The following is a 13,778-nucleotide window of genomic DNA, read 5'->3' as shown; positions in this document are numbered from 1 at the left end:
AACTGAAAAGAGAAGATCTGATAAATACCCATTTTTTGGTTTCATAATTTATGTGCTGGGACTAAGTATTGTATTTTTATGCTATAAGGTAGATAAGGAAAGACAGTTAGGGAGCAAAGACAAAGATAAAATGTGAGAATTTGCCATAGACTATAGTATTTACCTCAGGAGTGTGAAGTTCATCATATCAGAGTATTGTAGAGCTATAGTCTACTTCAGGACAGTGCTTATGTGATAATCGAGGAAAGAGGGAAACGTGTACATATATTACTTATCACTAAAGCTGGAACCAACACACTTCAAAATCTGTGTTTGCTGAATAGTGAAAGTATAACATAGTGTCACAGTGTGGAACAATATATGTCTGGCTGAAGTTGAAGGAAAACTGACAGTCATTACATCTTCATTGGCCATAGTTTGTTGCTACTAGTGGAGTAAGGAGTTGAGGAGATCTGTTTCATTATTACCGGGAAAAGACCACTCAATTACATCCTTTAGGCAAATGTGAATATGATGAATTATGATCTGTTATATTAATTGAATTACATGTTACTGAAGTGTAAAGTGTAGTATGGGTTCAGGTTATTGCTATTTGTAGAGTAACAGCAGATTTAGCATTTAAAACAGAGATAGCTCTTAGTAAGCGTATATAGTAGTTGAGGTATTGCACTGCATTATAGTATATCTATTGTAAAATTTTTATAGTAACTGATATTCGAAAGTTATTTCTTCAAAGTTTAACTTACAATTGAGATTCTCATTCTTTATATAAAAAGAGTCTGCATAGACATAAAAAATATTTTGGGAGCTTGCGCCTCACCAATAAAAGTGTGGCTTGGCTTTCAAACACAAAACTGTACATTGCTGGGGGGGGGGGGGGTTCCCCTGTGTGTGTGTGTGTGTGTGTGTGTGCCTGTGGTTTTATTAGTAGGGGGCGGAGGATTCCTTGGTCTCCCTCTGGTGTTGCTAGTCCAGAACACTGCCCATCGAAGAACCTACTGCACTCAAACCAAGGTGAAGGCACTGTGCTACGTGAGATAAGGTAAAGGAGATCAGGACACACACAACCTAAACGCCCACTTGAGTCAGGTGACAGAAGGGGTGAGACATCCGAGAGGACTTGAGCAGTGCGAGCTATATCACCCATTAGGTTACCCTGTGTTTCTTTGAGTGCTAAATCTATGTGTATTCATATTTTGAAAACAACAAGACCATACTGGTAGTAAATGTATCAAGTCAGATGCCAGTTTTCCGTATTACTATCTCATGTTGTATGCAGATTAACGTAAGCATAGAGCATTATGTTCAAGTTTTGTCTGGTGAGCTTAAATAGCACTCACAGTTATGATGCAGAGCTAAACCGACAACTCACAAATCACATCTGAATAAATCTCATTAATCAGCAAATTGGAGTCTAGTGGTTTCATAGTGAGAAACAGATCATTTAACCAAAATAAGTTGTGGAAAATTAAAGGTTTAAACTCCACAGCACTGTAACCAGATAATTATTAATTTTAGAGCACTTTCTGATGAATTGGCATTGTTTTCAAGAACAGATAATGTCAAAAGCTTTTTAATGTAATCTTGCAAAATTAAAAATATTTATTTTTAAGTTTAAAACACTGGAAAGTATGCCAGAATAAAAAAAAAAAATCCAAGCAAAAAGATATATACTTACAGCTCATAACCTACTAGTTAAGAATCCCATCAAATCTGAAATACACAGTAGTCTAATATAAAAGAGCTCTCAGGAGTTCCCATAGTTTTCTGAAGCATGACATATGTGACATAGATTTACATAACATATGCTACGCAGATGTGTGGAAGCCATTGTTATCTATTATCATTCCTGTTCTAATAAAAAGGGCTAAAGCTGCAGTGTCCACATATGCATTTATTAATGTTATTAGTAGCCCTTTAATATAAGACAACTTGTATGGTCCTTTAACAGGTTAGTCAGGGTTAAAATAAATACAAGTGCTGTTAATCTATAAATAGGCAACAGTTATGCATTAACAGATATGTAGAGACCATACTCTATGGGGCATATCCAATTGTTGGATTTCCCCGCGGCGTTAAAGTATTACCGTTATTACAGTAATATTAAGCCGGATTTCAGCTCGCAGCTCCCTGAGCTGAAATCCAGCGTTAAAGGTACCGTAATAACGGTAATTACACGCACTATTACCGTAATGACGGTAATAGTGCGCACACCGCGTTACTTTCCGTGTAACGCCAACATTTGAATATGCCCCTATATTTCATGTGGCAATTACACACACCTAGCATGCCTATTTCTAAAAACAGCATACATTACCATCATATTTAGCAATGTCTTCATCAGCATCTTCCTTCATTGTTTTGGAGAGAATCCAACTGTAGTAAAGATAATTAAAATAAATGAACCAATAATACTAGATAATTTAGTTTATAATATGCACATTGTTTTATACTTTTATTCATCGTAGTGAACAGTACTCTATAAAACAAACAACAATAGGAAAGATTGACCAAAGTGTCTTATATGGAACAATAAGGTATACTTGTCCAGGGTACTCCCCGCTCCAACCATAGTTCAAACATGGCACTTCTATACGGTGTAGCTATAGCCATAGTTATAGTAGTCTATGTCACTGCTATGGGGCCCAGCAGTACAGGGGGAAGATGTGCGTTAAAGCACAACAGAATGTGGCTTCATAATAAGTTTATACAAGCAGTGATATGGTTTGGAAAAAAAATAAAATTACAGTATATAGTGTAATTAATCTGCAAATTGCTACTAAATACCTTATTGGACACTGACTGGACATAGAGTAGACATTGTGACAGTATGACATGAATTGAAGTACTTTATGAAGGTAAAGTGGAGCTCAGATGACGGTAAGGTGTTATCCATAGATGTGAAAACGAAAAATGCAGTTGCTAAACTGATCACAGAAACAATATATCCATCCAATAAACATGGGTAAATGGCACAGTTCAGTTCATCCATGTACTCTATTTTCGTTTTTTGCAGCAGTTGAGTGGATCACTATGGACCCAAGGTCCAACCTGAGAATTAGACATGTAATTTAAAGATTCTGGGCCTGATTAATTAGGGAACATAAGACCGGTCTGTGCCGTATTTTCCATGAAATTGCTTTGTGCATGCCCAGAAATGTACAATATGCCAGTGAACACAAGTGCATGCAACTCAAGTTTGATAATGACACTTCCATCAGCCTACGATTTGAAGGGCAGAACGGAGGGAGGGGATGGGCGCATACATGCAGGCAATGTACAGTAAAGGCGTGCCAAGGTCGAGCGCACGCACATTCATCCAATACAAGCTCTGAGGTAATGATTTTTTAGCTGTATCACTTGCACCAGCTATATTGTAGGTGTAAGTGCCGACAGTGATGCGTATATATGCCAGAACATGTGTTTGCAATTAAGAGCAACTGTTAAAATGCATATTATGTACAGTAGTCATTAAGAACATTGTATTTTTATTAATGATTATAGTATTAACAGGTGTTATTGTGTTAATTTATTTTTTTTGTCTGTGCGCTCTCATGGATTTATATTGCACATTGGACCTGTCAGCATACAAGTGCTGTATAGCCAGAGCGTACTTATATCCTTATTCCAATGGAAAAATTTCTTCAGATCTGCTTGTACATGACTATAGGTGTACAGTACGTGTGTGCAATTTCCATCTGTTTTAAAAAAAACGCTAATTGCGCTCACTCTGCGTACCTTGATGAATAAGTTTGTCTATGCAGAATGCAGCAACTGATTGGACAGGTGCTGTAGCCAATCCATTCAGCTACAGTATTTCCATACACATCCAGTCCTTACTATAGTGAATGCTGCATACAGCATTAGGTCCTCCAGTGCCTGGCCAGCAGGCGGCACTGCTAAATGCAAGGTAACTGTGCTGACAGGTGAGACGTGTTAATTTGCAGCTGCTGCCTAACACATGATCCGTTATCCATTTAGATTTTGCCTTGTACTTTTGAAAGTAAGATTTAGTACAGATATGCAGACCATAAAATGCAGAGAAACCTTTTGACAATATTTTATTTTTAAACCAGAAAAGTTTTTATTAAGAGTTTTCAGTTTTTTAAAAATAACAGTACTAAACTAAACCCTCAAAGGAGCATCAACAGTGTCATGAAGATCAAAAGTTAGTAAAACAGGATAAGGAGGCAATCAGTATGCAGCACATAGAAAAAAACAAAACCAAAAATTTCAGTCTTATGGCTGCCGAGAGTCTAGGGCTCTCCACAGAATAGAAAACCTACATAACAGAATTAGTCCACATGCCAAGAGTACAGGATCATGCGACCTAAACAGACGGGAAGAAATAGGTATGTAGTGGCTGGGTACCTGACTGGTACACATTACTGTAAGGGGTCCACCTCCGCAACACCTCCAACACATAGGGGCACATTTATCATTAATCGGCAAAAGTGAGAAATAGTTATCAATCCTTATCACAAGGATAAGGATTGAACTATTTCTCAAATTTATTAAAAAGGGAACACAGAAACAGCAGTTCCGAAAAACTGCTGTTTCTGTGATAGAAAAAATCACACTTACCCCGCTCTTCGGATGCGCTGTCTTGGGATCTCCTCTTCGTTCCTCTTCTTCCTTCAATTGCGCATGTGCAGTGCACATGCGCACAAAGTCCCCACTCTCGTTGCAGAGAGAGCGTGCTGAGTGACAGGGAGGGATCATGTGATCCCTCCACACATGCGCTGTCCAGCTCTGCTCTTTGGAGCAGAGCTGACAGCAGTGGATTTCTTCAATTCTGATAATGTACGCCAGCTTCAGCTGGCGTACATTATCAAGACAAGTTCCGGAAAAAAAAATTTTTTCAGGACTTGTTAGATTGCGGCCAGAGCAGTCACCATTCTGTTGAATGGTGACTGCTTGCAAAAACGATCAGGAGTGCAAAGCAGCAGATATCCATGATATCTGCTGCTATGCACCTTTAATAAATTTGCGGAGGGCACATCGGGACTTTAATTCCACGGTAAGTGCACAATAGTGCACTACCGTGATTTGTTAAATATGCCCCATTGGGAGAAGTCCTCCATCTAGGCCAAGAGTATCATTGACAAGATCAATCCAGTCCCCACAATTAAAACTTTCAATAACATGAACAGCGAGATGACTAGCTTTCTGATAAGTGTATGGGCCTTCCCTGCCAGGTCCAAGCCGCAAAGACACAGTCTAAGGGGCACATTTATCATTTATCGTTGAAATAGAGAAATGGTTATCAATCCTTATCGGACGGATAAGTATTGATTCATTTCTCAAATTTATCAAAACCGGAGTACAGAAACAGCAGTCCCGATAATCTGCTGTTTCTGTGAAAAAAAAAATCATACTTACCTGCCTCTTCGGAAGCGCTGTCTTCGGATCTTCTCCTTACTCTTCAATTGCGCATGTCCAGTTCCAAGAACTGGACATGCGCACACAGATCCCCTCTCTGTCTCTGCAACGATAGTTGCAGAGAGAGAGCTGTGAGTGACAGGGAGGGATCATGTGATCCCTCCACACATGCGCTGTCCAGCTCTGCTCTCCGGAGCAGAGCTGACAGCATTAGATTTCCTCATTTCGGATGATGTACGCCAGCTGCAGCTGGCGTACATTAACATGACAAGTTCCCGAAAAAAATAATTTTTCGGGACTTGTTAGATTGCGGCCAGGAGCAGTCACGCTCCCAAAAACGAAGAGGAATGCAAAGCAGCAGATATCCATGATATCTGCTGCGATGCCCCCTTAATAAATTTGCGGAGGGCACTGTGGGACCTTAATTACCCGTTAAAAGCACTATCGTGCTTTATTAAATATGCCCCTAAGACTAATAGATGACACTCCCACCACCAGTGGTACCTCACCTTACACCAGAAAAGAGACACCACCGGGCAGTCCCACAACATAAACTAAAATTTTCCCCCTGGAATCCACACTTTGGACATAGCAATATTTAACCGCACTAAATTTAGAGAGCCGGAGGGGATTAAGATAGGCTCTATGGCCGCACGCTCACCCTATCCGGCCCCGGTAGTAGGACAGACAGAGGCCAGCCAACAGGCTCCCTGGTCTACCTACAGGCACCTGACACGGTGTTAAGTCGTTCGACTACCACACTGCAATACCCCCTTACAGGAGCGCGGGTGACCGAATAAACATCTGACAGGCTATTTGGGACTGGACGCCAGGCTGCCGGTTCTCACTGCTAGCCAGACACTTATGACAAGCAAGTCTTTTTTGGAGTGCCCTAGAGGTCTCCTGCCGGGTCCGACACCATAGATCTTGCACATGGTCTGATCATAATGCTATGTTGGTAAGCACACACCCATCTTACCTATTCTTTTCTTGTCACCCCTTATCCGTGCTGCAAAGAGTGCTGTCGTGCCATTTCTCCCCATGGCAGTCTCCTATTTCTGGGCAGAGTCTCGTTGCTTGTTATACCCTAACCTGCATTTCCATAATCCCACCTGGTGGATAACTTTATTATTGCACTCTCTGAATGTCCATACAATATAAGTGACTTTTACAACAAGCCCTATTGTGGTCCCTAACAAACGGGAGCCCTGCTACTTTTCAATTTCATCACTGAGTAGTGCACTGAGGCGGACCAATTCCCGCTAGATAGGGGCTGGACACTTTGCTGCTCCTGGTACTACCCCACTGCCTATCTATCATTCTGGCAGCTTGTCCCATCCTGGAACACAGGAAGCAGCTTTCTTCTGACATCTCTGTCCACACTCACGGGAGAGTCCTGGATTTCTACTCGACCACACACTGTTCTGTTCTAAATGTAAATAGTGATATGGATTAATCCGTGACCCTCTGCATGGCCCTTGGGCCAGGGATATTACCCGGAATGTCATGACGCTGCATTTTTTTCGAATCTAAACACAGAAATCTTCATAGCTGTACATCCTGTTTGATCTATTTGTGGCCGTTTCCTGGAGTGTATCATGCTTAAAGGGGGCAGGAAAGCAGGCGGCTTGGACCTTCCTCAGAGCCTCCTCTCACCGAGACACAGTGACTGAGCTCCAGCGCCTACGACAAGATATGCTCCATCTGCAGGAACAACAAGAAGACCAAAAGAACAGGGCCCGGCGTAATAACTTGCACATTAGTGGTATTTTTGAAGAAGTGGATCAATCCCATCTTAATCAGTAGCTGAGAAGACTTTTTACCCGCCTAGCCCCTGAAACCCACGAGGATCAGCTTCTTTAGGACAGGGCACACAAAGCCCTTCGCTCTCAAGAATCCTCCCAACTGCGGGATTTCATCCTTCGCTGTCACTATTACACTACTAAGGAGGCGATTGTACGGGAACCCTCGTAAGACTGACTTGATCTCGTTCGAAGACGCTTCCCTACAAATTTTTCAGGGCATTGCCCCACTCACCCTCCTTAAGAGGTGTGAATTGAAACCAGTGACATCTATCCTCAGGGACAACAGCATCCGGTATCGCTGGGGTTTTCCATTCCGTCGTCTCCTCTGGCATCATAACAAACTTCACTCTGCTCGAACCATGGCGGATGCTGTCCGAACTCCTCGAGACTTTGGGACTCCCGGCTCCGGCCTCTCCTACTCGCCCTCTGACACAAGGACCTGGCTCCAGCTCCTTGGGATCCACACACCTCCCCCCCTCCCCGGAAGCTCTTTACTACCGAGTGGACGACTGTGACAAGAACCGCTAAACCACCTGCCTCTGTTTCACCTCCTTGACATGTGTTTATTGTGTTCTCTTTACCAGAAGCCACTTTGCTTAAACTCCCTCCTTACTTTTCAGCACCGCCCCTTACTTTTCCTCATGGACCAGATGTGGCCCCACACACTGGTCCTGTCCACCTTCATGTCCCCCTTCTTTCCTTTTCCTCTCTCTTTCATTCTGCCTGACTACAGGCACTTTCTGATTCTATTGTCTTCATTGCCACAGAACATTGTTCTGTTATCATGTTTCCCTCCAGCATGTCTGACCCTTGCTGGGGGACATGGGACGGCCCATTTTCCACCTTCCCATGGCTCTTAGGATCTTCTCTTTGAACGTTAAAGGTTTGAGCAGCCCACAAAAACGAACACTTTATCTTACACTCAAACAACATAGGGCTAGCATAGAGTTTTATGTTGCTTTCCTGGACACCAAGAAGGCATTCAACTGGATCTCATGGAACTTTGTGTTTCATGTCTTGAAGGCGTATGGCTTCTCGGCTGAATTTTTGACAGGTTTAACTGCCCTTCACAATTCTCCCACCGCTAGGGTTTTGGTTAACGGCTCTCTATCTGACCTCCTCTCCCTTTCTAACGGGATGATGAGGCAGGGTTGCCGCCTGTAGCCCCTAGTTTTCGAGCTAGTCAAAGAGCCCTTGGCGGCAATGATCCGACAGACACCCGATAACAGGTGTGGTGGTGGGAACCCGGGAATTTTAAGGTCTCCCTCTTTGCCGACGTCATACTCCTCTCCTTCACGAATCCCCAGGAGTTTCTGCCCACCGTATATATTCTCATGGATGAGTATAGTCTTCTGTCAGGTTATAAAATTAATTTTGTTAAATTGGAGAAAATGCTCCTCCATGCCCCCCTTCCCTCAGGGCCGGCCTACAGGCTAGTTTTGCTTTGCTCTGGCAGACGAATAAGATCAAGTATCTAAGAATCTACATTACCTCTTCCTCCGATAGGTTGCACCGGGTAAAGCTCCCCCCCCTCCTGACTGAAATCAAACAAGTCCTAGAGATGTTGAGGAGCTATATCATATTGTGGTTAGGAAAGATCCCTAAAGTTCTATGCCTATTCCAGAGTCTCCCGCTGACAGTACCCGAGTCTGTGTTTTTGGACTTAAATTACTTTTTTTTTAAATTTCTATGGCATGGTAAGCACCCTAGAATCTCTGTGCAAGTGCTCAAGAAGTTTAAGGCTCGGAGAGGCAGAGGTTTTCCGGATATTAAACTCTATTTCTTGGCATCCCATTTGACTCAGATTGCAGTTACCTATGTCCCCCACCAGATTATAGCATAGGTGTACCTGAATACCCACTTCACGGTTGTCCCTACCCTGGAATCACTCTGGGGTCTCCCTAATGTAGACAGGCCACCAGAGGCTTCCTCCCTCCGATATCTCAAGTTTTGTTTGTCCCTATGGGACTTATGTTGGGTTTGATTCAGGCCCTCTTATCCGCCCACACAAGGGACGAAATATAGCAATCAATTGTGTTAAAAACAGATTGCAGGACATAGACCGGGTGCTGCTGTAAGACATATAAGAACTTTGGCTGGAGGATCATTTTCACAAGATTGACTCGATCCGTGACTGTTAGCGGCAACTGCTTCCAGGCATGCATTCAACGTTTCAAGTACTCAATCTGCAGTTGAATATTATATTCAATGTAGCAACCCATGTCATTGGAAATACATATACCCAGGTATTGGAGAGTCCACAGGGAGAGCTGAAGAGCCGGATTAGTCAGGCAGGATCCCCTGAGCGGAGCTATACAAGACTTATCTCAATTGATCAGTAGCTCACAATATGTCAATGGCAAAGACATTAACTACCCATAAGAGTGCGGGAGAGAGTAGCGAGTAAAAACAGCAACATGTTGTCAGCATATAAAGCAATGGTGTCAGTCCTGGGACCCACCCTTAATACGCAGATATCCAGATGCGCCCGATTGACACATGCTAACAGTTCAATGACCAATGCAAAAAAAGAGTAAGTGACAGGGCGCACTCGTACCCCTGCCCAAAGCAAAACCGCAAGAGACAAATCTGTTTAGACCAACTCTAGCCATAGAGCAGCAGTAAAGTAGTCTCACCCATTTAACAAAAACTGTCCCAAACCCAAATTTTGGCAATATCGCCCACGGGTACCTTCACTACACAGAATCAAAGGCCCTGGCAGCATCTAATTACACCACCAGGGCCTCGTCATCCACTGGATGTCGCAACTGCAGGTGACAAAAAAGCCTACGCAAATATATGGCCATTAATTTGGCCGGCATAAAACCACCGTGATCAGGACAATCTCAACAATAAATCGATTTAGAGGTAGGGGCAAAATCTTTGCCAGAATTTTCACGTTTGTATTCAGTAGAAATATGGGCCTCTAGGAGTCTGACAACAAGGAATCCTTCCGTGACTTTGGTATCAGAACTATGTGGGCTCTAGACATAGTCGGAGACACAGAGCCCGAGTCATACAGGCTCTGAAATGCATCCAGCATATCAAATTTGAAAAACCCCAGATTCTTCTTATACAGGTCAATAGGGACCCCCTCTATACCCGGAGCCTGCCCATTAGGAAAGGAGAAAATAGCATCATAAATCTCATCAACGAAAAACTCTCTCCTAGCCGGACTCAGCCTGGCCAGAGAAATAACTCTGAGGTATGTCACTGAATCAGAGTCAGAATAATTAGTCTTGCAACAATTGTCACCTTGGCAATCCTGCAGCCGAAGTTCTTATGCAACCCCTGCAATCACAGTCGCCACCCTTTCAGACAAGTGCACCAGAAACCTGCCTCATTTGTCAACCTCAAAGTATTCATCATGTTAAACAAACAACAATTTATGCCTAGACTTGTCCAGAAGATAGTCTGATCACTACCTCTGCACCACCAACCAGGTCTGCCTATCACTTACCAAACGAGAGGTAAGATATATCTCCTCCAGGGCCGAGGCCTTCTACTCCAAACTGCCCCCTTCAGTCCCTTTTAAAGAAGCTAATACGAGATCCCCTCAAAAAGCCTTGAAAGCATCCCAAGGAATAGGGGGCTCCACTGTGGCCTTATTTGTATCAAAATACCCTACCTACTGAGATACCAGAAAAGGGTAAGCCAGAAGGGTTCAAAATTTTAAAAATATTTGGCTTCTAGGAGCACATAGGTCTATAGTAAGTGCCAGAGGGGGGTGGTCAGAGATCCCCCAGGTAAATAACATCAGTGACAGTAATCGTCCTCCTAGAGAGCAGAATTAAGTTAATCAGAGGTAGAGAAACAGGGAAACTGCACATCTCCCAGGTGTCTCAAACATGACACATCCTCCAGCACCATCTCCTCCACTTGCATCTAAGACAGTATTTAAATCCCCAAAGCAAAGTACAGTCTCAGGAGACAGGAAAATAAAGTCACTGCAATTTTTAAGGATTTTGCTATTGTAGGGAGGCGGGATAAAAATCCTGAGAAGAATCAATGGGATTGAATTAAATGTACCTCTCAGGAATACAAATCTGCCTAACAGACCGTTGGTAGTCGTATCCAGTACAAAATTGACCCTTGGAGTTACAGGTATGGACTTCATGGTAAACACACCCAACTCACAGCTTCTTGAGTGCCAAAAGTCTACCACCAACCTAATGGATCTCAGAGAGACAGATAAATCCGCCACATACCTCTTTAGCTGAGACATGATCAGGGACCTCTTGACCCTATCACTGAGGCCCCGGACATTCCAGATCAAAAAACGGAGGGGTTCATTACCTATTTCCCACTAGAGAATAAACATAAAAAATGGTACAGGAGAACCACCACCTACCCAGGCCCAGAAAAACACCCAGCCACTCAGAAGCGACATCAGCACAAATAATAACAGAACACTGCAACACTTGAAAATATATGCCAGCGGAAAAACATGACACTGTACCTAACAGTACATAACACAACCCTCCAGTACCTACTAAACAGCCCCCTATCCTGCATATCCAACCCCTACCTAGATACACATGGGAACCAAATACAAGTGTTACAAGGGGAGGCGAGACTGCAAGCCCTAAAGCTTTGGGCCCCCCAGCCAAAATTACTCCACAGTGTGACATATTAACTCCTAATGACCACCAGAGTAATATACAGTATAAAAGAAGGGAAAATGGGGCACGCAATAACTTGTGATGCCCACCCATGTGTAAAATAGCAAATAGCAACAAAATAGATAAGAAAACAGGTAAACTAAGCAGATAAAACAACGCATAAATATGATAAGAACACAGTAGTATACCCAAGACTGACAGGAATAGTCCACTTAGGAATTAAACAAATTCCGAACAGGATCATCAATCCGGGGAAACACCCCGTGGGGCCTGCCTGTCCAACCAGAAAGCTGCCTCAGCCGGTGATTCAAAGAAGAAAGTAGTCCCATCGGTGACATCCTATAGTCTGGCTGGGAAGAGCATAGCGTATGGGAATTGGAATTCAAGAGCCATTGTTTCTCCTGTATAAATTGAGCTCTACTCTTTTGTACATCCACAGAAAAGTCCGGGAACACTGCCACTCTCTGATTCTGAAACATTAAAGGGCCCTTCAGCCAAGCCAATTGTAGGATAGCATCCCAATCCTTGTAGCGCAACATCCTAGCAATAAATGTGAGCGGCTGAGCCCTCAGGCGTACGCTGAGTTACGATCCAGTGTGCCCTCTCCACCGCGAACTGAGCAGCAAACATTTGGATAAGCCATGTTTTAAGATACTGAGACTACCCTCAATATCCGACAAATTTTTGTTAAACAATACCATCTGCAACTTGAGACCAGCAATCTGACGGTTTATAGGAGCCGTGTTGTCTTCCAAAAATACGATCCTCAGTCTCTGCAGTTCTCTCCTGAATCTTCTGAAAATCCTGCAGCAGCAGGGACATCTCCACCTGTACGTCCCCAATTTTATCTGTAACCTTCTTTTCAGAAGTGCCAATAGCTTTCAAAACTTCATGCAGGGTAACTGTTGACTCTTCAGGGGTAGCCAAATCCCTGGGAGCCTGGAATGCCTGGGACCCAGGCTGCGGAACATCCCCCGCATTAGGAAAGGTGTTTGTCCAATCTGTCAGAAGCAGTAGTAGTAGCAGAGTGCTTTCCTACGACAGTAACTGCGGTACTACTATAGTGCCTTGGTTTAATAACAGTTATAGCAAATCATTGCTAGATCAGCATACAAGTACAGGGGAGGAAGAGAAAGACTACAAGGAAGTATTGGGATCCACACAAACTGATATAGTTCCTTTTGTTGTATAGCAGATATGGCAATCCAGCACAGGGTCAGCAGACAGGCACAAGGGGGGGGGGAGACCCAGAGGCAAGATGGGAGACCATCCAAACTGATATAGTTCCTTAGTTGTATACCAAACTGATATAATGCCTGAGGAGTATAACAGATGCAAAACCCAGTAGCCAGGTGGGAGGGCATCCTAGAAATTGTAGAGGCTGTCACATCCAGGGGTCTCACAGGGGAGCAAGCCGTGAAGCCTGCTGTAAGAACAGCGCTCAATGTGCAATCCACTGGAAAGGCACCTGCAACTCCATGATAGCCAGCTAAAATCCCCACCAAAATGTCAGCCACAAAGCTGGGGACCCAGCACAGAAAGTGGCACTCACAGTTAGTAGATAGCAGCTAGTGGGAACACAAATGGCAGCTGCTTGCCACATAGAGCCGACACTCCAGCCAAGCAGGGAAATTTAGCACCAACCGATCCCTGCTACCGCCAGACGTCCAGTTTGCATTTGCACTGCGGTGAGAGGAAAGGCAGCCTCAAGACACAAAGCGGGGCAGAAATTCCCTACATTCTACAGCCCAACAACATATGCTGTCTATGAGCTAGTGCATGTTTGGTAAAACAAACAATGGAGGTACTCTATGAAGTGCAATTCCATCTTTGGATTAGCTGTGCACAGGTGTTCATAGATTTCCAGAAAAGTGCATATGTTTGTGAAGAATATTGTGAGAAAAGCAGAAGTTTGCACAGGCCCAGAGGAGGGGTAGGGAGGCGTGAGAGGGTTTCTTTAAAAGTAAAG

General features: G+C 43.6%; 1 protein-coding gene across 2 annotated transcripts in view; it reads right to left on the bottom strand.

The window, feature by feature from the left end:
• Window positions 1–13,778, bottom strand: part of CLGN (calmegin) — a 55,903-nt gene that overhangs the window by 31,106 nt on the left and 11,019 nt on the right. For both annotated transcript variants that reach the window (XM_075199537.1, XM_075199527.1), the window contains one exon: window positions 2,318–2,376. In XM_075199537.1, coding sequence (XP_075055638.1) covers window positions 2,318–2,376 — 59 coding nt within the window. The remainder of the gene's footprint in view (window positions 1–2,317; window positions 2,377–13,778) is intronic.

The sequence above is a fragment of the Mixophyes fleayi genome, chromosome 1, assembly GCF_038048845.1.
Source record: "Mixophyes fleayi isolate aMixFle1 chromosome 1, aMixFle1.hap1, whole genome shotgun sequence".
Taxonomy (NCBI): Eukaryota; Metazoa; Chordata; class Amphibia; order Anura; family Limnodynastidae; genus Mixophyes; species Mixophyes fleayi.
Note: the sequence above shows the minus strand (reverse complement) of the source record. Positions and strands in the feature narration are given on the sequence as shown.